General features: G+C 48.3%; 1 protein-coding gene across 6 annotated transcripts in view; it reads left to right on the forward strand.

The window, feature by feature from the left end:
- Window positions 1-24,986, forward strand: part of NRF1 (nuclear respiratory factor 1) — a 62,132-nt gene that overhangs the window by 6,677 nt on the left and 30,469 nt on the right. For 5 of the 6 annotated variants that reach the window (XM_033161988.1, XM_033161991.1, XM_033161992.1 and 2 more), the window contains exons 2-5: window positions 9,516-9,750; window positions 13,991-14,105; window positions 20,950-21,076; window positions 22,799-22,939. In XM_033161988.1, the coding sequence (XP_033017879.1) occupies window positions 9,528-9,750; window positions 13,991-14,105; window positions 20,950-21,076; window positions 22,799-22,939 (606 nt within the window). In that variant the 5' untranslated portion in view covers window positions 9,516-9,527. The remainder of the gene's footprint in view (window positions 1-9,515; window positions 9,751-13,990; window positions 14,106-20,949; window positions 21,077-22,798; window positions 22,940-24,986) is intronic. The other variant, XM_033161989.1, reaches the window with a different exon arrangement.

Below are 24,986 nucleotides of genomic sequence, written 5' to 3' on the forward strand. Positions count from 1 at the left end.
GCTCCACCCAACCATAATGCTTCGGTCATGCTCTTGTTTCCAGTGGCATTGGGGCACCGATCTCGCAAGCCTGGGCGTGGTGTTCCAGCATAGCATTTTAAACTCTCACCCGTGCACCATCACAAATATGAGGCTGGCGAAGGACAGGGCACGGCACCCCCAAATCAACAAGCTGCGCACATAAAATAATCTGTGAACGGAACAGAATTCAGGGGTTGCTTTGGCCCCCCAGTCTGCAGTGGATTCCTGAACTTGCACATGAAGTCTGACCACTGGTTTATTTAGCCCAGGATTGTCTACTGTGGCAGCAGCGCTCAAGGGTCTTAGGCAGAGAGCTTTGCCAACAGATGTTTTAAAATGAGACCTTCCACCACTGAGCTTTGTCCGACTGCTAACATAGGCCATGACAGCTTGTCACATAGTTGGTCTGATACCACATTCTTCCCCCACTAAGGAGCTTTAGGCATAGTTTTGGGCTTCCTGGCTGAGTAACGTCCAGGTCCAGTGTGTGTGCTTTTTACTTGCTTGCTATGATGCCGCGTTCCTCTCTAGCTTGGAGTAGAGGGGTACAGACACCCTCCATAGATGTGTTGAGTTTCCAAGGGTTCAGTGCGTTCACCACACCCCCAGTATGTGGCTAAGGACCTACTGGCTAGCCTTGTGTGTGTGTCTATTCAAGGGTTAGTACACATTTATACATATTTTATACACATTTTTATCAAGTTTTTGAAGAAAAAAATTATACATATAAAACCAAACGATTTTAAACATTAAAATACAGAGTTCTTTCGAACCCTTAGACCTCCTTCCCTCCCTCCATGGGTTTCATCTTTAAGATTAAATTTACTGCATCTTTTACCATTATCTATCTATTATATAACTATAATTACCATTAAAAAATTCCACATTACAAGTGTCTTTACATCCCTGCCAAAGATTTGAACTGTTTACAGTGGTCTTTTAAGTAAATTACAAATTTACTCCCGTCTTTAGAAAATACCTGATCTTCCTGGTTTCAGATCTTCTCCATCAGTTTTCCACATACTCCATTAGTTTCATTTGCCATTCTTTTGTTGGTAGTTCTTCCTTCCATCTCTGGGCTAGTAGCATTCTCGCTGCCATTGTTGCGTACATAAAAAGTCTTTTATCTTCTCTTGGGAACTCTTCACCTATAATACCTAGTAAAAAGGCTTCTGTTTTTTTTTTGACAAATGTATTTTTAAACATTTTCTTTAACTCTTATATATCATTGCCCAGAAAGCATTTACCAATGTACGTGTCACCGCTGAGTTCAGTGAGATTTCATACGATTGCAGCCTAAGTTCATTCCCACTTTAAGCAGTCATTGTTGCAACCCCTTAAGAGTCACAGCTCCTTATGGTCTTGTCACCAACATAATGCTAAGGACCCATCTGCCAATGCAAGGATTTATGCTTTTGCAACAGAACTTCTCCCTCCCCCCATCCTAAATCTGCTCTGGGTCCCCCCCTCCACCAACCCTCCTGAGAAGATTTGAGGAGGGAAGAGGGAGGGCAACTGGATTGCACAACTGGAAATCCTTGAGGAATGGTTACTTAGCACCACTTTGGATATAACCCTGAACATGTAAAGGAGCTATGAATCTGGAAGAGCTGCGCTACTCTCTTGCACTGTGACTGACAGAGAGGCTCCCTTTCCTGCAAATTCAGGAAATCTGTGAAAGACTTAACAAATATTGTGTCCAGGTGCACATGTGTAAGAACCATAAATGTCATAGATTAGTTCTGTCTGACAATGGTGTCTGACAACTATTTCTATGTCCAAGTACAGCTGAGGGCACAGAACAGCCTGAGCCCAACGCCTCTCAGCATCATCAGTCTCCATTTCACCCTTCCTGGGTTCTATGATCTCATCCTCTAAGAGGTCAGATAGGAAATAAGCAGACAGATCTCAAGGCCTCCTCAGTGCTGGCCTCTGTGCTCTGGAAGCAAGTTAGCAAGAAGATAAACCACAACCTGCTCCTGTTTATTTTTGGAGGAGGAAATAATGGAAGGCATTGCTTTTTTCTTGAGCCTTTGGTTGGGCTCTTTTTAGCCTTCCCAGCTGCACTTCCCTGGGATCGGTCCCACTTCCTACAGAAACCTCTTCCTTGCAATGTCGGAGATCAGTGCCTGATAAAGGATGGCGGGTGTGTTGGGGCTCCTGTCACCAAGTGCCCTGTCCTTTCAGCGTTCGCCGCTTGTTCAGCTGGTACATGCAAGTACATATTATGCGGCTGCCTTTCTCTTTGAGGAGTGACAATTGTTTTAAATTGCACGGCTGCCCTGAATCAAAACCGGTCTTCAGGCAAGCAGCTCGGAGCACTTGCTAATGAGAATTCTTTCCGATGCCAAAACCCAACAACCATTTTGCTGTTAACTTATTTAAAACAAAGAGCTGCTTTGTATTCCCCTCTCCTTTTCGCTACCAGCCCAGACTGTTTTTTCTTCAAGACTGTGACTATCTTCTTTTAAAATATGTTACTAGCAGGGACTGTGCTTTGAAAATGTCAGTTCTGTGGGTGTGATATTTTGGGGAAGAGGCTCTAGGCAGGCAGTGCACACGGAAGGGAAGGTGGTTAACTTTTAGCATTGCCCCAATCCCGGTTGCTGGTTTGTTTGTTTTCACACAGCCCCCAATCATCTACTGGCTATGAATATTTCCATCTCATATAGCTGACATATGAAGGCGAGAGAAATACTTCAGCTCAAAAGCAACATTTGCCTTACTGGTTAAAATAGGATATTGGGCCATCTTGACTTTGGTAGAGATTGTTGTTTTCCAAAGTGGGTGGACTTGGAATCAAGTAATGGGTGGCCTTAGAGTAATGCTTGAAGTTTATACTGGCTGCAAATTGACCGCCTCAAGTCTGCTGTTTTCCAAAACCTGGAGATCTTGACTGCTGAAAGAGGAGAACTATCAAACCTTCTGGGCATGGTGTACGTTGTGTACATTTTTATATAAAGATTTAACTCAACATAGCGAAATGTCTTGAGTTAAAATGTTTAACTAGTAAAGCGTAACTTCTTCGGTGAAACTGACCATGCTGCATTTCCAGGGGTTTGGGAAATGGTGTTCTGGGTGACCGATTTGCCCCCATTAAGGGTGGAGGTTAAGAAACACTTTGCTGTAGTGTTTTGGCGTGCGGATAGCATGTTGGCATAGGACCAATTATGAGTAGCTTTGGTAACATTTATGGCAGGAGTGGGGAACCTTTTTCACGCATACCCATCTGTGCAAACGTCCAGGAGCCACATGCCACAGTGGTTATGGGGCCAGAGGCAAAAGTAGGTGAAGCAATGAATGAATTTTGCCTTTATATAGTAGGCCTGTTTCTACACCCAACCACACCCCCCTCTATTCTAAATCCTGGCAGCCAGGAGGCATTTTCAGATTTCAAGGAAACATTCCAGCCAGGCAAATCACTCAAGGAGGGTATGAAGTAGGGCTGATGAGATGTGTGCCCCAAGGAGAGGAGATATGGCTGAGGAAGGGGTGGTCTGCCTGGGGAGATTCCCATGGACCCAGGCAGAGAGGTCTGGGGCTTGAAGTCCCTCACCTGCAATTTATGGCATGCTAATCAAAGGTTGTGCAATTCTCGCTCTTCTGAAGTGCTTGGTTTCCGGGCATCTGTTAATTCCCCAATGCCTTTGTTAACTTGGTTTGAAGAGTTACCGGTAGCCTTTTCTAAAAAGCAGTAAAGAACAGATAGTTCACTCTTATGATAATGCAATGCAAGGAGACATTTTAAAGACAGCCCCAAATTCTTGGGCAGGTACAATTCGGAGAGCTCTTGACTGGTTAAATGACCCATTGGGTCCCTTCCAAGGTTCTTGATTTTGGTAAATAAAAAACTGGCGCTGCTTCTAGTCAAAACAAGGCATGGTGCCATGAAGAATGCCCTGAACATGTTCTCAACACTTTTCCTCACTTGTCAGTTGTGAACAGGAGCCGCCACCCCAAGACTTCAGACACAACAAATCATCCAGCACTTGAAGAAACAAATTCTGCGCATAGTGCAATGTATCTGCACAGGAGTGCTAGACCATTTCTGCCCCTCCTGATGTTTTTGACTACAACACCCATCAGCCGCAGCCAGCATGTCCAAAACATCTGGAGGGAACCAGTTTGGGGAAGGCGTTAGACAGTTCTGCACTGGTACCGCTCAGATATTTGAGGCATATCCTTCGTTTCTCCTTGGTCAACCAGGCTCTGGCAACGTGGGGCAGGTGTCCTGGGGACATGCTAAGGGAGGCGCGGGTAGAGACAGCAACTCTTTCGGTACAGCTGCTGGCTAGCAGGCGCTGTTCCTAAGAAAACAACACTGGCCCACTCAGCTCGCTTGCAGAGGTTATTTCGCAATAATAGCAGCAACAAGTTCCTGATCTGCAAGTATGGAGAAGGAGTTTGGCTTCCAGTACCAGTTACTTTGACACAAGCAATGTTGGGCCAAACCAACCATGAAGAAACAGGCTAGAGCAGTGGTTCCCAACCTTTTTTTTCCCTGGGCCACACTTTCAAGATAATAACTTGACAGCCACACCATGTTCCTTCATTGAGGAATATTTTGGCCTCACTCTGGAAAGCAGGCTTCACTGCTACTGGCTGGGGCTGATGGGAGCTGTAGTCCAATAGATCTGGAAGGCTTCTCTACAGCGTGTCGCTATGTCTTCCCCCATAAAACAAGCAAATAGTTTTCTATTAGTGTAGGAAAGCAGTTGCTTCAGTTCAAACAGTTTTGATGGGCTTTAGGTCCTGTCTCCTGAAACATAGGTTATCCTGTAGAATTCTATCCGTGATATGTTATCTGCTCAATCAAGAATGAATTATAGGAACCAAAAGTCGTATTGGCAACTAGGCATTCTGTTTTTGTGACTGCAAGCCTGGTCTAAGGAACCATTCGGCGCCTAGCTTATATAGCTGAATTTCCAACATGGCATTTCACCCTCGCAACAACCCTGTAAGGTTGGTTGGGCTGAGAGGCAGTGAATGGCCCCCAAGGTCCCCTGGTGAGCTTCATGGCTCTGGGGGGATTTGAACCCTGGTCTTCAGGGTCCTAGTCTGACACCCTAACCACAACACCGCTACTGGTTCTCTGCAAGCAAAGATGACACTGCTGTTGAGTGGTGACCTTCCCTTATCCTATCTGAAAAGACAACAAGTACTGAACATTGTGTTCTCTCCCATGTGTACCCCAGCTGCCCCACAACGCTGCTTGTGGTTTTGTGGTTGTCATTTCTCAGTATGGAAGCCGGCATGGCCGGACGACATGGCAGAACAGAAAATAAATAGTACGTTGCTGCTTTCAAAACCTTCAGGCTTTGTTTGCAGTTGCTTCATGCAAGCTTCTGTGCCTTGTGTGATGCTCACTTTCGGGAGACGGTTTCTGGGGGACTGGCAGCTGGAGCAGGCCTCCTCTAAATCAGCTCCAGCTTCATTCCAAGAGCCCATTCATAGAATCAAGAACCTTGGAAGGGACCCAATGGGTCATTTAGCCTGACCCCTTGCAATGCAGTGTTATCATAGAATCATATAATCCTAGAGTTGGAAGAGACCCCAAGGGCCATCCAGTCCAACCCCCTGCCAAGCAGGAAACACCATCAAAGCATTCCTGACAGGTGGCTGTCAAGCCTCCGCTTAAAGACCTCCAAAGAAGGAGACTCCACCACACTCCTTGGCAGCAAATCCCACTGTCCAACAGCTCTCACTGTCAGGAAGTTCTTCCTAATGTTTAGGTGGAATCTTCTTCCTTGTAGTTTGAATCCATTGCCCCGTGTCCGCTTCTCTGGAGCAGCAGAAAACAACCTTTCACCCTCCTCTATATGACATCCTTTGATATATTTGAACATGGCTATCATATCACCCCTTAACCTTCTCTTCTCCAGGCTAAACATACCCAGCTCCCTAAGCCGTTCCTCATAATGCATTGTTTCCAGGCCTTTGACCATTTTGGTTGCCCTCTTCTGGACATGTTCCAGCTTGTCAGTATCCTTCTTGAACTGTGGTGCCAAGAACTGGACACAGTATTCCAGGTGAGGTCTGACCAGCACAGCAAATGGGAGGGCAAATTAAAAGACAAGGAACAGCTCCTCTTTCAGACTTCAGAGCAACCCCTCTTCAGGGGCGTAATCTGAAACCTGAAGTTAAAATGGCACTGTAACTTAAAATCCTAAAGAACAGGATGAAGGTCTCATTCAGTATTCATGCGTTTCCTTTCCGAAGCAGTCAGGTTTCATGTTATACACGCGGTGTGAAGCTCGCTACTGTACCTTAAAGCATTGGGTTGTGCCCTGCTTATTCACCGTTATAACAGAGGCAGCGTGGCTCATCGCATGTACAAACCAGGCAGGATCCTTCAGGGACTGAATGTTGGCAGTGAGTTAGGCCAGAGCCAAGTGGGCCACCTCACTTTCTCTAACACCCCCCCCCCAGTGCCGGGAGAAGGAAGATCAGTCTTGCCAGAGGTCTGAACCAATAATTGCTTGCAGAGGACATCCCCGTTCCTTCCATCGCTTTATTAATGTAAGAACATAAGATAAGCCCGCTGGATCAGGCCAGTGGCCAGTCATGCCCAGAATCCTGTTCTCACAGTGGCCGACCAGATGCCTGTGGGAAACTTCCCCTCCTGTGATTTCTTGCAGCCGATATTCGGAAGCATTGCTGCCTCCCAACTGTGGAAGCAGAGCATAGCCTTCATAGCTAGTAGCCACTGCAGCCACCTCCTCCATTCATTTGTCTAATCCTCTTTTAAAACTGTCCAAGTCGGTGGCCATGACTGCCTCTTGTGGGAGGGAGTCCCATAGTTCAACTATGTGCAACGTGAAGAAATACTTTCTTTTTTTCTGTCCTGAATCTGCCAACGCTCAGCTTTGTTGGATATCCACAAGTCCTAGTCTTACGAGAGAGGGAGAAAGACTTACCTGCATTCTCTAAATTTCTATCATGTCCACACTGGCAGAGGAAGAGGAGTGTGGGGGGAGTGTATCACCCCTGGCAGTGCAATCCCGGTGGGGTGCCATCATGGCTGCCTCCCCTGCCCTCACTGGGCGGCACGCCATGCCCCCAGCATGTGCACCAGCTCCAACCCTGCCTGCTCTCCACCCCACCCCCACCCCCGGTGCCGGAGCATGAAACTCCACCACTGCATGTCCACCCTTCCTTTTCTGAACCTGCAGCGCTGCAATATCCTTTTAAAGTTGGGGCTATTAGAACTGTTGGGACATGGGTGGCGCTGTGGTCTAAACCACTGAGCCTAGGGCTTGCCAATCAGAAGGTCGGCGGTTCAAATCCCCGCAATGACGGGGTGAGCTCCTGTTGTTCAGTCCCTGCTCCTACCAACCTAGCAGTTCAAAAGCACGTCAAACTGCAAGTAGATAAATAGGTACCACTCCTGCGGGAAGGTAAATGCCGTTTCCGTGCGCTGCTCTGGTTCGCCAGAAGTAGCTTAGTCATGCCGTCCACATGACCCGGATCTGTACGCCGTCTCCCTCGGCCAGTAAAGCAAGATGAGCGCCGCAACCCCAGAGTCGGACATGACTGCACCTAATGGTCAGGGGTCCCTTTATTAGAACTATACACAATATTCCAACTGCAGTTGCCCAGTAGGTTTGTATTATGGCATTATAATACTGACAGTTTTTCAGTCCCTTTCCTAATGACCTCTAGCAGCAGAAAGCAACCATAAAGAGTGAGATTTCTAAGAATAGGCCTACTTCAGAATGGAGAGCAGATGTGGGGGTGGAATGGGAAATTGGCCTTTGTATCCTTTGTCTTGGTTTCGTGTCCATTTTCTGAGATGCTTCTTTGCCAAGTTTTTTTTTTAAATAATAATAAAACACACACGAAACATTGCAGTTGCACTGTATAAAAAGAATCACCGAACGCTAAAAGCCAACAATCCATTTTCTTTGTAATAACAAAGGCTAATTAGCCTCCAGTCGCCAATTAGTACCAGCAAGTTTGGTAAGATTACTGATGGGGTTACATAACTAGAAGCTTATGTTACAAGGCTGTGTGGGTAGAAAATGCAGGTGCTAAAAAAAATACCTGTTCTTGAACTCTGATAAAATTTAGTGAAAACATAATGGGAAAATACAGCTTTTGTGTTGAGCACATAGCTTAAAATGCTTGAGAACCCCATGATCTAATGTTCCAAGCCTCTTCCCTATCCTGCTCCATTAATTCCCCAAAGACTGCTTCCATTGATGCATTGATGTGGTTTTTATGTTGCTCTTTTCTGTGAACCGCCCTGAGACCTCCGCATATAGAGCGGCATATAAATTCGATAAATAATAATAATAATGCATAACAGCCAGAGGATTGCTGCTTGTCGGATAAGCGTTTGGCTGAAGGTTGTGACAGTATAACTGGAGGCTGCCAAGCTGTGCTCTTGATTCCAGAAAATAACTGCACCTGCTCAGAAGGTGGCAGAGATCAAGTTTGTGGGCAAGGATAGCCTGAACCAAGAGGCTTCTATTTCAAGTTAGGAGGGGTGTTGGTAGAAGCTGACAGAACAGGTAACATGAAAATGCAAGAACTGACCATTTGGAAAGAGGTGTGGTACACATTTCAGGCGCCTCCAGACTGCTTTTAGACCAGAGAGCACTGAGTGCTCTGGAGAGTAGCACTCGAACCCTTGGCTTTCAAGTTACAAGAAAGGGGATTCCCACTAAACATCAGGAAAAAACTTCCTGACAGCAAGAGCTGTTTGACAGTCTCCCTCGGGAGGTTGTGGACTCTCCTTCCTTGGAGGTTTTTAAGCAGAGGTTGGGTGGCCCTCTGTCATGGATGCTTTAGTTGAGATTCCTGCATTGCAGGGGGTTGGAGTAGATGACCCTTGGGGTCCCTTCCAACTCTACAAATCTATGATTCTTAGGGGGAGGGAATATATATTTTAAAAAAATTGTCCAGTAGCACCTTAGAGACCAACTAAGTTTGTTCTTGGTATGAGCTTTCGTGTGCATGCACACGAAAGCTCATACCAAGAACAAACTTAGTTGGTCTCTAAGGTGCTACTGGACAATATTTATTTTTAATTTTTTTTATATATTTCTTCTGCGTCAGACCAACACGGCTACCTACCTGAATGTAAGGGGAGGGAGACAGTCGCACCAGGAGCCACGCTCAGCCAGTCTGAAGCTGTCGTAAGTGACTCCTGAGACGGCTCAGCCTTCATTTTTTGTCACTAGCCAGTCAGGTCGCAATGCAGCTTCAGCAGTCATAAGAACATGAGAGAAGCCTGACTGCTGGATCTGACTGCAGAATAAAGGCCCACCTAGCCCCCTACTTACAGTGCCAACCAGATGCCCATGGGGCTCCCACAAGCAGGTCCTGGGCATACACACCAGTGCTCTTCCCACCTGTTACTCCACCTCTTCAAGGTCCCTTCCTGTTCTGCGTTCTGATCTTTGAGATCAGTGTCAGGAGCGGATATTTCAGACTTCACTTTTTCTTCCTCCGCCTGATTTCTCTTCCCTCCTGTGCCTCCTTTCCTCTAGCAGTAGCTACCGATGGAGGAACACACGGTGACGCAGACGGAGCACATGGCCACCATCGAGGCCCATGCGGTGGCCCAACAGGTGCAGCAGGTCCACGTGGCCACGTACACGGAGCACAGCATGCTCAGCGCGGACGAAGACTCGCCCTCTTCCCCCGAGGACACCTCCTACGATGACTCGGACATTCTCAACTCCACGGCTACTGATGAGGTGACCGCCCACCTGGCCGCTGCAGGTACATTGCTGCCGCCCTTTCCTGTCCCGTCCCCCCACTTGCCCCGTGTGCCCTAAAGGGGCAAAGCGTTTCTTCCTCTCTTTCGCATCAAGACTTGACTAGGCAGTGCAGAGTTGGCCACAGGTGTCCAAGGAAGTGGCCCAAAATTCTTAGGGGATCCACAAATGTTAGAGTTCATACCCACAGGTTTTTATTTTTTATTTTGGTGCAAGAAAATACTCGTACTGAGCAGCGAAGCTTTTCCTTGGGCCCCTTTCCAGGTCAAAGGATGTGGACATGTTAACATTTCAGGATGTGAATTCTCCAAACTCTGAGAAGACTTCAGTGGGGTTCACTTGCCAGTCACAAGAGGCTTCTTCCAGTCCTTTTGGCATGTAACACGTATGAAAAGCAAAAAAAAAAAAACCCTCTTGATTAACAAAGAGTGATGCACCCTTAGTAAATACTCTCCCCTGTTCACTTTTCGATGGATGGATTATGTTCTGATAACCACCCGCAATCTATTTATGTATTCCTGGGTGCGAGCTTCACTACTGGTACCTGCTGGAAGAGACTGATATGAAAAAGGGAAGGGCTTTTTCTATCGGGGTTGATTTTTCACAAAGGTCAACTGAATGGTTTGGGCAGTTTAAGTGCATCTAGCTATTTTAAGTAAGTGGCTATTGGTGAGAAGGCGCTTACTCTCTGAAGTGTTGCAGGGCTTTCCACTTCAAGGTTCCAACCAACCAGCCATGCCTGCTTCCCTATAAGGGGGGCGGGGAGCTAACAGAGCCTCTTTGAGCTTCTTTGAGAGCCAGTGTGGTGTAGCAGTGGACTCGTAATCTGGTGAACCAGGTTTGATTCCCTGCTCCTCCACATGCAGCTGCTGGGTGACCTTGGGCTAGTCACACTTCTCTGAAGTCTCTCAGCCCCACTCACCTCACAGAGTGTTTGTCGTGGGGGAGGAAGGGAAAGGAGATTATTAGCCGCTTTGAGACTCCTTAGGGTAGTGATAAAGCAGGATATCAAATCCAAACTCTTCTTCTTCTTCGGCCTGCAGCCCACCCCTTCTGGGCTTCACCCCTTTATGGAGAATTAAAGCCACTTGGAGGGCCAGCCCTCTGGCCTGAAGACAGGCTTTTCTCCTGCCCTTCCACCTGGACTCACAGCACCGTTGGACTACTGGGACACAGGAGAAGGTGTCTGCAAGGGTCCTGGTTCTACCAGCCCTAATGCTGTGGGGACTGACTCAGTGGGCCCCTCCCTGCCAGTGACCCCTGATCATCAGCATCAGGCTCAGAGCCAGGAGCCCAGGCTGCCTCTTATTCTGGTAGCACCAGCTCAGTTTCGTGTTCACGGCTGTGGTACCTTGGTTCTTAAACTTAATCTTGGTTCCCTCTTGGTTCTTAACTTAATCTGTTCCGGGAGTCCGTTCGACTCCTGAAACTGTTCAAAAATGAAGGCAGAGCTTCCGATTGGCTGCAGGAGCTTCTTGCACTCGAGCGGAGGCTGCGTCAGACATTTTGTCTTCCGAAAATGCTTCGCAAACTGGAACACTTCTGGGTTTGCGGCGCTCGGGAGCCGATTAGTTTGGGAGCCAAGCCGTTTTAATACCAAGGTACCACTGTAATCCATTCCTTCTCCCCAGTTTTCATAAGACATACGAAGAGCCTGCTGGATCAGGCCAATGGTCCATCTAGTCCAGCATCCTGTTCTATCCATCGATAGCCCTCTCCTCCTCTGTGAATTTGTCCGATCTTCTTTTAAAACCATCCAAGTTCCTGGCCATTGCTGCCTCCTTCCACAGTTTATGTTCTGCGTGAAGATCTGTCCTGAGTCTTCCAACACCCGACTTCGTTGTATGTCCATGAGTCCCAATGCTGTGAGAGAGGAAGGAAAACTTCTCGATCCACTTTCTCTATGCCATGTGCCATTGTAAAAACTTGCATCATGTCACCCCTTGCTCTCCTTTTCTTTAAACTGAAAAGCCCCCAATGCTACAACGGCCCTTCATAGGTGAGTCGCTCCACCCCCACCCACCCCTGATCATTTGGGGGGGGGGCCTTTTCTGAACCTTTTCCTGGTGTTGCAACCTTTTTTCAGGTGAGGAAACCAGAACTGCATACAGTAGGCTTTGCTGCCCCTCAGGTGTTGGTCAGCATCCCATGCCTGCTCAGTCCTTGTAGGCTGTCCCCCCCCCCGCAAAGATTCCCTGCAAATCTGGGGGGGTTGTCCCAAGGCCGCTGATGCCTCTTGCATATGGTGACAGTAGTGCCTTTTGGCTACACAAGGATCTGCATATAGAGTGCAAAGTCTTTCTTAGTATATAGAATAAACGACATGTTAAAGTGAGCAAAATGATCTCTTCACCCCTCCCTTCAGAAGTTCTGATTAGTGAGGGATTAAGAAGAAGGATGCGGGTGGCGCTGTGGGTTAAACCACAGAGCCTAGGGCTTGCTGATCAGAAGGTCGGCGGTTCGAATCCCCGCAATGACGGGGTGAGCTCCCGTTGCTCAGTCCCAGTTCCTGTCAACCTAGCGGTTTGAAAGCACGTCAAAGTGCAAGTAGATAAATAGGTACCGCTCCGGCGGGAAGGTAAACGGCGTTTCCGTGCGCTGCTCTGGTTCGGCTTAGTCATGCTGGCCACATGACCCGGAAGCTGTCTGCTGGCTCCCTCAGCCAATAAAGCGAGATGAGCGCCGCAACCCCAAAGTTGGACACGACTGGACCTAATGGTCAGGGGTCCCTTTACCCTTTACCTTACCTAAGAAGAAGGAGCAATGCAATTCATTTCAAAACAATGCAGAGGACTAATGCAGGCGCACACTCTTTCGTGATTTGACTGGTCCGTACCTTGCTGTCAGAACTGCCCTGGAATCTTGTCTTTAAAAAACCAGTCCCGCGAAGGGTTCCTCTTTCCCCCCTCATCTGCATTTTGGGGGACATTTTACAGAAGTCCTCAAGCCAGATTTTCTAGTATGAAGCTGCGACCAGCAGAGGGCAGTACAGCAATTGCAACTGACAATGTTTCTTTCTCATCTGATACATCCATGTTAGGGGTCTTAACTTCAAGTTAGGGTTCTAAATCCAACCCTGTTTACAACTAATAATAATAACCTGTAGGGTGATTTTGGGAACATATGCATGGAGAAAGATACTGCGTGAAATAATTGCTGTTGAAATTATATCCGGAAGGGTAGTTGTATTAGTCTAATGGTGCTGTTTATTTATTTGCAGAATTTATACTCCATTCCTTAGCCAAAAGGGTTCTCAGAGTGGCTTACGGAAATTAGTTATAAGGCAGTCCCCACCTTCACATTCACAACCTAAAAGAGCACGACACGTGAGGAAAAAGGAGTGGGAGGGAGGAGAGAAAAGCAAGCTCAATCACACATTCATAAAGTTACAGTTCTTAAAGTCGCAGGCAACTTTAAAGACCAACAAATACATCATCATCATTATTTAATTAACTTACGAATTGCCTTTCACGTGAGGCAATTTGCAAATATGGTATAGGTAAAGGGACCCCTGACCATTAGGTCCAGTCGTGTCCGACTCTAGGGTTGCGGCGCTCATCTCGCGTTACTGGCCGAGGGAGCCGGCGTCTGGGTCATGTGGCCAGCATAACAAGCTGCTTCTGGCGAACCAGAGCAGCGCATGGAAACGCCGTTTACCTTCCCGCCGGAGTGGTACCTATTTATCTACTTGCACTTTGACATGCTTTCGAACTGCTAGGTTGGCAGGAGCAGGGACCGAGCAATGGGAGCTCACCCCGTCGCGGGGATTCGAACCGCCGACCTTCTGATCAGCAAGCCCCAGGCTCTGTGGTTTAACCCACAGCGCCACCATAAGCACAGCTAAAAAATAGTTTTGAAAACAATACAGAAATCCAGCTAAATATAGTTTTTGAAAACACAGGTGGGGGCACCTGTCATATCTCAGCAGCAATCCTGTTTCCCTGAGCAAGGACAGCGATATTGAAAGCCCTTGCTCTGAGTTATTGTGGAGCAGGCTTCTGATGCCTTTGAAAGGGAAATTGTACGGGGTCTTATACGTTGGTACCTTAGGGCACATTGCAGCAATCCAACCTTGAAGTTACCAATGCATAACTATGTCATAAACGTCCATGGATTCGTTCAGCTTTTCTTAACCTCTCAGATGTTCTGTGGAATCTCATCAGTAGCTTGCTGTAGCATTTATGGCCTATGTTGTCTTCGGCCTGTGGCCCACCGAATATTCAAAACCCATCTCTCATCCGCAGGCCCTGTGGGAATGGCAGCTGCTGCTGCTGTGGCGACGGGCAAGAAAAGGAAACGGCCTCACGTCTTTGAATCCAACCCGTCGATCCGCAAGAGGCAGCAGACACGTTTGTTACGGTAAGAGCGTCTGAACACAGAAAGCTGCCTTACACCAGCCTGGCATTGTCTCCTCTAACTGAGAGTAGTTCTCCAAGGTTTGGGGGCAGAGAGGGGTCTTTGTCGGCCCTGCTACCCAAGAGAAGAGTCTCACACCCTACCCAAGTGAGCAGCGTGGCCTTAGGTAGTCCAGGTCAGTGGTCATCACTGCCCCCTTGCGGGAGTGAATCCCATAGTTTCACTATGTGCTGTCTTGAAGAAGAGACCTCTTTTGTGTATATCTGGTGCTCAGGGTCAAGCGCTTGACAATAATGATATTTAATAATATTTATTATTTGTACCCCAGCCACTCTGGGTGGCTTCCAACAAAAATCAGATACAAAAACAAGACCAAGCATGGGATTGGTTCTCTGAAATCACCTGTTTCCCAGGACCAGGATAATTTAGGCTTGCACTTCCCTCCACCTACCTGCGATTCCAGCTGTGCAGAGAATGGGGAATCAGTGGCCCGTGGTCTGAGCCCGATAGTGCCCGATGCTCCACAGCCATCTTTGAATCTCCAAGTTTCAGGACGAAAGGTGTGATTTCTCCCTCCCGCCTCCACCAGCAGGATAAAGTACTGGAACCTGGGTCACCTGGAACCTGGGTCTCCATCTGAGCCAGAAAGATAAATGAGTGACCCATCATACGTCCTTCTTCCCCATACCTATAGAGCCAAGGATGGGGAACCTGTGTCCCTCCAGATTTTGCTGGACTATAATTCCCACCCACTGACCACTGACCATTGGCTATGCTAGGAGGGGGGCAGTCTGATGGCAGCTGGGGTTGTTGAACATCTGGGGGGGACACAGGTTCCCTAGAGCAGTTACCTCCAGGTAAACCACATGCTATAGCCAAGGTTTGTTCCATGACTTGCCACTTATCTGTAGCACACAATGCACAAGGCTGGGCTCGTGTGCAACATGCTCATCCAAACCATGGCATAGCTCATAGGAGCGCATCGCCAGCAGGACCAGAGGATGAGTAAAGCAGCCGCCATTTACTCTCTGGGAGTCTGCACATTTGTGATAAGCCTTGAATGGGCTTAGTGACAAATAATAATAATAATTTATTGTTTATACCCCGCCCATCTGGCTGGGTTTCCCCAGCCACTTTGGGTGGCTTCCAACAGAATATTAAAATACAATAGTCTATTAAACATTAAAAAGCTTCCCTAAACAGAGCTGCCTTCAGATGTCTTCTAAAAGTCTGGTGGTTGTTTATCTCTTTGACATCTGATGGGAGGGAGTTCCACAGAGCAGGTGCTACTACCGAGAAGGCCCTCTGCCTGGTTCCCTGTAACTTGGCTTCTCGCAGCGAGGGAACCACCATAAGGACCTCGGTGCTGGACCTCAGTGTCCGGGCAGAACGATGGGGGTGGAGACGCTCCTTCAGGTATACTGGACCGAGGCTGTTTAGGCTTGCTTCGTTCGCCCCATGTTGGCTTTAGCATTTAATTTCCTGATATCTTATCTGCTCATGTACCATAGGCTCAGTGGCAGAGGAAGCCGCTTGGGTGCCTGCTGCGGCACGCCCATAGGCGCGAGGCTCACCGCGGGGCCTCCGGAGTCTTACTGCCTCCTCCCACTTAGCTGCCCTACAGCTGGGGGGGGGGGGAGGCAGCGGGCGGACCGTTTGGGCAGCACAGAGCCTGCGCGTGCTCAAGCCACCATGTCTTTCCCAGAAGAGACGCGTGGCTCGGGTACGCTGCAGGCCCTGCGGTGAGTGCCGCCCGTCATTTTGTCACCCCCCTCAGTGGTGACACGCAGTGCGGACCGCCCCTACCGTACCCCCTTCCTCTGCCCCTGCATTGGTCTCTTCTCAAAAGGCCTGTCTGGAAGTGCATGCAAAATGGGATTGCAGAGTCAGGCCTTCACAAAAGAGGAGGCCGGATTGTTTTGCTCTTAGCGCCTCTGGTGTCCTCCTCTCCTAGCCTCGCCTGTGCATATCCTTGAGATTGCCTTCAGGGATGCTGCAGAGCGTGCCACGCAGCCAGAACTTTCCAAATTGGGGCCCGGGAGAAAAGCTCGATCTGTAAGGTCTTTCTTCTCCTGCCACTTTCCTGAAAATGGTTTTGGGTAAAACCACTGCCGAAGAGTCCCCGCTTACCCAGATGAGCGCAGCCAGAAAAGCCTTGGCATTAAACTTAGTGGGAATTGTGCACACCTGAAATTTAAAACTGTTGTGAATGCTGTATTGGTTGCGCTCCCCTTTGATAGTTACACGTTGACCCGTTTTCCAGTGCTGGAAGCCGCAAGGTGGTGACCCAGGCACTCTGGGATCTGTGGGATGATGCAAATGACGGCCTCTCTAGGAATGTGCCTTGCAGCATCTGGAAGAAGGAAGAAGTTAGCTGCTAGTTGAGAACGCTTCTGTTCCCATGAAAGGCTCTCTTCCTCTAGGGGCACTCTGATGCAACGTTCAGCTGAGCAGATTCATTTCCCTCGGCCTGCTGTTGCAATGTGTTGCCGAGTCTTGCTCAATGTGGCTTGGTGCCAGTGGAATTATTCCAGCAGGTTTGCAGTCCCAGGGCTTCTTTCCTCCCTCGTGGAGCATGCATAAAAGTTTTCGGGCACAATTTGAATGTCCCTCCCCACCGCCAGCACCATTTAAAAAAAAAGTTTTCTTCCAATCTCTTCTTGGTTTCATCAGGCAATAGGTCACAGGACTTTGTTCTGTCTGACAGGGCTGGACTGCACAGGGTGGGGGAAAACCTTGCTCAAAATAAGAATTCAAATCTAAAGGGGTGGCACAGATTTGCAATTCCAGTGACCACAGCCTAAAAACTGGCTGTTCCCTGACTGAGAGCTCCCACCCCACGGATTGACTTGCTGTGGTTGGTTAGAGCGTGGTGCTGATAACCCCAAGGTTGCAGGTTCATTCCCTGTAAGGGACAGCTGCGTATTCCTGCACTGCAGAGGGTTGGACTAAATGACCCTCAGGGTCCCTTCCAACTCTTATGATTCTATAAGCTGCAGAATGTTTGTGAATGCTGACATCGTTAAGAGGAAAAGTCAGTCACAGGAGGCAGAAAAATCAGCACAACTGATGCAATGGAAGCGAAAGGTTGGACTGAAGGAGAAATAGGGGAGCCTTAACGAAATCCATAATCCGCACCCCCAACTCCTGCTAATTTTACCCAAATCATGATTCTCCCTGTGGCCTCCTTAAAAATAGAAATAAAAATAATTGCTAAGGGGGCTAGACCTTGTCTGCATCTGCCCTCCTTTAATTTGAGCTCTGGAAGAAAATGGTCACAGAGCCTAGGGGCAGGAAGTGTGTGCATGGAGGGGAGGGGATAAGATGGGCTAGAGAGCCATAGCGGCTGAGGTCAGCAGGTGAAAGACTCAAGGATCTTAGAGGGAGATGGGGAAAAGACTCATACGGGGCCAAAGAAGAGGAGGGGCTGTTGATGAGAAGATGGGATGCAGGGGGTTTAATTCTTTTTTATGCAGCCAAGTATGGAATGCCGGGTCTCCATACTTCCAAAAACTAGATCATTTTATGCTTTATTCTGAATCCGGTTCTCTCTCTCTCTCTCTCCCTCTCCCTCTCTCTGTGTGTTTAGCAATTTCAAAAAATATTTTTGTTCCTTAAGTGAGATGGGAGAGTAGCAAAATGCAAGGATAAGGCTGTCAGTGTCCAGTAGCCACAATGGCTATGCTCTGCTTCCACACTCAGAGGCAAAAATGCTTCTAAATCCCCAATTGCTGGAAACCACAGGAGGGTAGAGTGCTCTTGTGCTCAGATCCCGCTTGCAAGTTTCCCACAGGTATCTGGTTGGCTACTGTGAGAACAGGATGCTGTACTAAATGGGCCACTGGCCTGATCCAGTAGGCTCTACTTATGTTCCGTTTTAGGAATTCCCTCCCCATCCAGGGAAGCAAAAGGAAGAGCTTTGATTGGTAACATGTGGCCACCGTCCAGGTCTGTTGAGAGGGCCAGTGCTAATTTGTATATGCGGATTTGCATACAAGTTTCTCTTTTCATGATTTGCACCCTGTTTTTGCATGCGCATGATGGGGCCCGGCCGTGGCTTGTGGGTACACGTCGGCCTTCCGTGTTCCTGTAGCACACCAAAAATCAGTTTACATAATTGGCTGTCCTCGGGTAGCGAGTGCTAACCTCAGACTCATTGTGCACATTTGCATGGTTGAAGAGGCTTAGAAGAGAGTCAGCAACCTCTGGCAAGATCTGGAGCTCCTGCACCCCCCAAATGAATGCTCCTGTAAGCAAGAACAAGATGGCCCTCTCTTGGGTGTGTGCTTCATATTCCCCTGCAGAAACATGGCAATTTAGAAAGTGGTGCATTTATTATAGCCCTGGGGATATAATAATAATATTTGTACCCCACCCATCTGACTGGTTGCCCCAGCCACTCTGGGCAGCTTCCAACATATAAAAACTGTAATAAAAACTTAAACCTTAAGAAGCTTCCCTGTACAGGGCTGCCTTCAGATGTCTTCCAAAAGTTGTACAGTTACTCATCTCCTTGACATCTGACGGGAGGGTGTTCCACAGGGAGGGAGCCGCTACCGAGCAGATCCTGTAGCATCACTTCTCTCAGTGAGGGAACCACCAGAAGGAATCTAGCAAAAGGCTCCTGTCTGAAATTCTGGAGAAGCTGCTGCCATTCAGTGTAGATGGTACCGAGATAGATGGACCAATAGTCTGACTCTGCATAAGGCATCTTCCTGTGTCCCACTGCAGGCTATTCTCTCACAGTGTTTCATACACACTGTTGTTTAGTCGTTTAGTTGTGTCCGACACTTCGTGACCCCATGGACCAGAGCACGCCAGGCCCTCCTGTCTTCCACTGCCTCCCGCAGTTTGGTCAGACTCATGTTGGTAGCTTCAAGAACACTGTCCAACCATCTCGTCCTCTGTCGTCCCCTTCTCCTTGTGCCCTCCATCTTTCCCAACATCAGGGTCTTTTCCAGGGAGTCTTCTCTTCTCATGAGGTGGCCAAAGTACTGGAGCCTCAGCATCAGGATCTGTCCTTCCAGTGAGCACTCAGGGCCGATTTCTTTAAGAATGGATAGGTTTGATCTTCTTGCAGTCCATGGGACTCTCAAGAGTCTCCTCCAGCACCACAATTCAAAAGCATCCATTCTTTGGCGATCAGCCTTCTTTATGGTCCAGCTCTCACTTCCATACATCACTACTGGGAAGACCATAGCTTTAACTGTATCTTTAATCTGTGCAGCAGACCTGTGAGATAAGCTGAGCTAGTATTAATACTCCCCATATTTTGGAGGTAGAGACTGAGGCCGGGAGATAGGAGATCGCCTGAGACAACTGTGTGAGTTGATGGCAGAGCCAAGACTTGAACTCGGCACCTTGTGGCTCTCCTAGCCCCTGCGCTGCCCTAACTCTCTTCTCACAGAACACTCACCAGGGAAACACCTGGGCGTACCTGAGAGCTCCTTGTTTGTACAGAGAGGGTTGCTTTTTGCATGATGGCGATCCTCGCACTATAAACAAGCCTTTGCAGATTTATTTCCTCGTATCTCCCTTTAAGAATTCTTTTGAGCAGGGAGACATGTTTCCCCCCAGGGAAGCAGGTTTCCTTCCTCTTGTGACCTGGCCATTTTATCCTCAAAACAACCCTATGAGGTAGTTTAACCTGAAATACAGTGACCGGCCCAAGGTTATCCTGTAAGCGTGGTGACACTGGGTGGATGCCTGTTGGTTTCCTCATTTCATGAAGTTTACATAGATAAAAACAAACAGAAACCTCAAAGTGCTTTGCAAACAGAATTAAACAATAAAATGAATAGTAAAAACAAAACATTCAAAAAATTAAAACCAGCAATAAACTGAAAACACATCCGTATTCTATGTATCTGGGTAGGCTTGTCTAAACAAAAACGTTTTTTATCTGGTGCTGGAAAGAGCACAGTGAAAGTGCCTGCCTGATATCAATACAGATATTATTATTATTATTATTATTATTATTATTATTATTATTATTATTTATTAATTCCTTCCAGTAGCACCTTAGAGACCAACTAAGTTTGTTCTTGGTATGAGCTTTCGTGTGCATGCACACTTCTGTAGCCAAGGTTGGCTTGGTGACTTACCATTCATAATCTGTCTGTAGAAGACAAGCCGCAAGCCTGGGCTTGGACAGTGCGCTAAGCCAAACTGTGGCATCCCTCGCAAGGCCAGAGGAGGATTCCCAACCAGCATTGCTAGTAGTCAGGAACAAATGGATTCCAGCATTGTCTGGAGGACCCCTGATACAGTCCATATTTCAGAAATGTGTGTTCCTGGATGAGATGGCAGCACCCCGCTGAGAAGAGGAGGCTGCCGAGAAGATGTTTGCAACGGGAACAGAGTAATCGCATGCTGCTTTTTGCTGCCTTGAAACCGAGGGTGACGGCAGCGTGTTCAAAACCCGACTCGTAATAAATCGCTTTATTATGTAATAGTGCCACGAGAAACACTGTTAGGAAAAGACAAATGTTGGGATTGGCTTTCTTATGCATAGTTAATAGGAGGCAGGGGTTGCCAACAACTTGGATGGTTTTAAGATAAGATTGGACAAATTCATGGAAGAGGAGAGGGCTACCGATGGCTCCTAGTTAGGATGGCTCTTCTCTGCCTCCGCAGCAATGCTTCTGAATACCGGTTGCTGGAAGCCACAGGAGGAAAGAGGCTTCTTCTGCTTGGGTTTCCTCACTGGCATCTGGCTGGCTACTGTGAGAACAGGATGCTGGACTAGATGGGACATTGGCCTGGTCCAGCTGCAGGCCCTTCCTATGTTCTTATGTATTGTGAAATGTCTTTAAAGGGGAAACAACTTCTTTTCTTTTTGAAACAGGAAGCTTCGTGCCACGCTGGACGAATACACCACCCGCGTAGGACAGCAGGCCATTGTCCTCTGCATCTCGCCCTCCAAACCCAACCCTGTTTTTAAAGTGTTTGGTGCAGCACCGCTAGAGAACGTGGTAAGGCTCCGAAGTTCCATGCATGATTCGCTCCCGGGGTTCTTACTTGATTTACTTACGTACATCGTTCTGAGATGCGTAAAGGTAAAGGGGACCCCTCACCATTAGGTCCAGTCGTATCCGACTCTGGGGTTGCGGCGCTCATCTCGCGTTACTGGCCTAGGGAGCCGGTGTACATCTTCCGGGTCATGTGGCCAGCATGACTAAGCCGCTTCTGGTGAACCAGAGCAGTGCATGGAAACGCCGTTTACCTTCCCGCCAAAGCGGTACCTATTTATCTACTTGCACTTTTGACGTGCTTTCGAACTGCTAGGTGGGCAGGAGCAGGGACCGAGCAACGGGAGCTCACCCCATCGCGGGGATTCGAACCGCCGACCTTCTGATCAGCAAGCCCTAGGCTCTGTGGTTTAACCCACAGCGCCACCCGCGTTGTGTGCTTAATTGCTGCTTAAATACGTTACTTAAAATGTGAGGAGATTAGTGGCAATACTGTTGTTTAGCTTTGAATGAGGAATTAGTATTCCAACACACCCCCAGTGGTTCTTTTTTTGTTGGGTTATGGCGGCTCACAGAAGTGTAGAGTTGGAAGGGACCCCCAGGGGTCATCTAGTCCAACCCCCTTGCAATGCAGGAATCTCAGCTGTAGCATCCATTACAGATGGCCATCCAACTTCTGTTCAAAAACCTCCAAGGAAGGAGAGTTCCCCCCCCCGACCTCTCCTGGGAATTCCAACCCATGTCAGTTTGCGTGTAAAGTGCCCCCCGGCCCACTTGAGACACCTGAAAATTACCAAGGCCCACCAGTCACAAAAAGGCAGTGCAGGGGCAGAGCCAGTCATAAGATGGAAGCAGACTTTGGCATAACCAACAGGCAGTTACTAACATCAGTTTCTGCTGGTATCTAATCCATCTTTGGAAATTGCTAAATTCTTTGCCGCAGCAAACCAGACATTGGGAAACTGGTATCGCTTTGGGACTTACCCAGCCGTGAAGTACTTACTGAATGTGGTAATTCAGTTTTGTTGAATTAATTAAACCAAAATAGTTTTAATTGGGTTTTGAATAAAAGCGCAATTAATAGTGGCTGTTTTGAATTTTATTGCGCCATTATGTTCCTAAGTGGGCCATGCAGACCGTTATTCTGAATAATGCCTTCTTATAGGAGAGGGAAGGGAGTGCGGGGGGGGGTGAGTTTATGGAACCAAGGGGGGCGGTGGGCCGAAAAAAATTGGGAACCACTGGGCTATGTCGTTCCTGACTCAGCTCCTAGAGTCTTAGTTAGAGGGGAAGAAGGACCATCGGCAAGATAAAAGATGAACAAGCGTTCTAAAGAAATGAATGAATTGTGGGCTGATCCCAAAGATGCCTGAGAATGATCTGCTGGTCTTCACTCTCAGCAAGGGCTGGTCCAAAAGGGACTCTGAACAGACACACAAGCAGCTGTTTGGGACAGTCCTGCCCTGCCTCCAGACCTCTCTGGAAATCCTCTCGTTGGTGTTGCTCAGAGTTTCATCATCATCTCGCTCGAATGCCCTCCTGGTCTGAGGGCTTTGGGGCCAGTGGGTATTTTCATCTGGCAGCTGTGGTGTTGTTTGCTCTGCTTTGCTCTGGTGTGCAGTTCCACGAGGAAGGGGACCGCACCCCCCCTTCCCGTTACTTAGCACCCTCTTCTCTCCTGTTGCTCTTCGCCTTGTTTACCTGAGCCCTTCCGATTCCCCACAGGTGCGCAAGTACAAGAGCATGATCCTGGAAGACCTGGAGTCCGCTCTGTTGGAACACGCACCTGCGCCGCAAGAGGTTAACTCTGAGCTGCCACCGCTTACCATCGACGGGATTCCGGTCTCTGTGGACAAGATGACCCAGGTAAGCAGGTAGAAAAGGTGGGAAAAGCCATTAATGGGGAGCTTTGGTTGCCTCCGACCTATTGATTTTTCCAGCGAAGAATCTCAAGTCTCAAAATCCCTCCCTCTCGCCTTCTCTGTTGCGCACACAACTCCTCGGAGACACACTTAATTCTTTCTCTCCAGGGGGGAACTGCAGTGACTCTGCTAAACGGTACGAGGTGAGGTGTTCCCATTGATGCTGCGTTTTCTACAGAGTGCGGGAGAATAACCAGTGGTGATTGCAGAGCCAGAGGCAATCTTTTTGTCAGCCCACCTGCCTGGGAGCACCTGTTTGCCTTACTCCATCTTGAGCAGCTCATCGGACACATGGCTTGCTCAGAAAGCCCATGAAGGATCACAGAATCAAAGTATTGGAAGTGTAAGGGTCCAGTGGTGCTCCTCACGAGTAAAAGGCGATGACTCAGAATCTGTATATTTACATCAGTTTCTTATACAGATATAGTCAAAACAAAATATAAAATCAAAAATCAAAAAATCCTTCCAGTAGCACCTTGGAGACCAACAAAATATAAAATCAAAAATCCTTCCAGTAGCACCTTAGAGACCAAATAAGTTTGTTGGTCTCTAAGGTGCTACTGGAAGGATTTTTGATTTTATATTTTGTTTTGGCTATGGCAGACCAACAATGCTACCTACCTGTAACTTATACAGATATTGTCAGGAAACCCCCCTCCCCATGACAGGTAGCATCCCGGGAGAGCCTGCAGTACAGCGAACCTCCCCCTTTGTTCACCAGTTCGTCATCCCCCTCCTCAGCAGGAAGCGACCATTCCTCTAGTGGGGAGGGGGAGTTGGAGGCAGGAAGTTGGCGCAGGGGCTGTGAAGAGATCGCAGAGCCTGAGCACCAAGGGGGAAGAGGGGAACAGGGTCAGTTTCCCATGCTCCGAGTTCGCAGACAGAAAGGACGTGGAAGGGGGAGGCGGGGGTTCAGAATCCCGCGCCTCTTGCTGGACAAAGAACTGGAAGGGTTCATTCCTGTACTCTGCAGAGGGATGAGATGGACGTTTGAACTTTTGCTCCACTGTAAATATCTGCACAATAAAGAACTTAGTTGTTAGAAGTTCTGCGTTTGGCTGATTTCACATGAGCAACCATTGAACGTCCTTACAGATATGTACAAGTCAGAGCTCAAATTCCATGACCGTCTTAGTCGCTCTCAGATTCAGGAAGTGGCGCTTTGCGAGAGCGCCTCCAACTAAACAACCTGGAGACCCCAAGCCTCCTCCTTTCCTCCTTCCGTTTGAGCCCCCTACATAGTTGGGGCGACGGAACTACCGATTCCCCCTCCATCGCTGAACTGCTGAATTGGTGTTGGGACCCTGCAACAACATCTGACTGCCCTTTCGCCACAGAACTCTCTCCCTGCCTATCACTCCCACAGGAAGTCTCTGAGCTTCTCTGGCGGTGCTGGGCACTTTCAACATCAGGGGTCCCTCCCTCCACCTCCGCCGGCTTTCCGCTGCCTCCGGAGGATCCCCTGACAGGAAGGGAACCTAAGGATGATCTAGTTCAACTCCATGCAGTGCAGGAATCACTAAAGAATCCCAGACATGCCCCTGCAACCTCTGCTTAAAAACCACCAGTGAAGGAGAGTCCACCACCTTCTGAGATAGCCATAAGAAAGTTCTTCCCGATGTTTGGTCGTAATCTCCTTTCGATTCAGGTCCTTCCCCCCAGGAGCAGCAGGAAACAAGCTTGCTCTGTCTTCCGTGTGACAGCCCTTTAGATATTTGAAGATGGCTGTCATGTCACCTCTTAGTGTTCTCTTCTGACTCCCTCAACCGTTCCACAGAAGGCTTGCCTTCAAGAGCACTTCTTTGGCAGAGCTCGTGACTTCTAAGTCGGAAGCACCCAGTTCAGTTCTTAGCAGTTCTTCAGTGATAGGATGTTGCACAGGGCAACGGCGAAATTAAAACTGAGGCTTGAGGTGACATTGGGCCTTCAGCGCTGCACTCGGCTGACATGCATTGGCCCATCCACATAAGGCTTTTGGAAGCAAAAGGGCC

The sequence above is a fragment of the Lacerta agilis genome, chromosome 10 (genome assembly GCF_009819535.1).
Source record: "Lacerta agilis isolate rLacAgi1 chromosome 10, rLacAgi1.pri, whole genome shotgun sequence".
In the NCBI taxonomy this organism is placed as follows: domain Eukaryota; kingdom Metazoa; phylum Chordata; class Lepidosauria; order Squamata; family Lacertidae; genus Lacerta; species Lacerta agilis.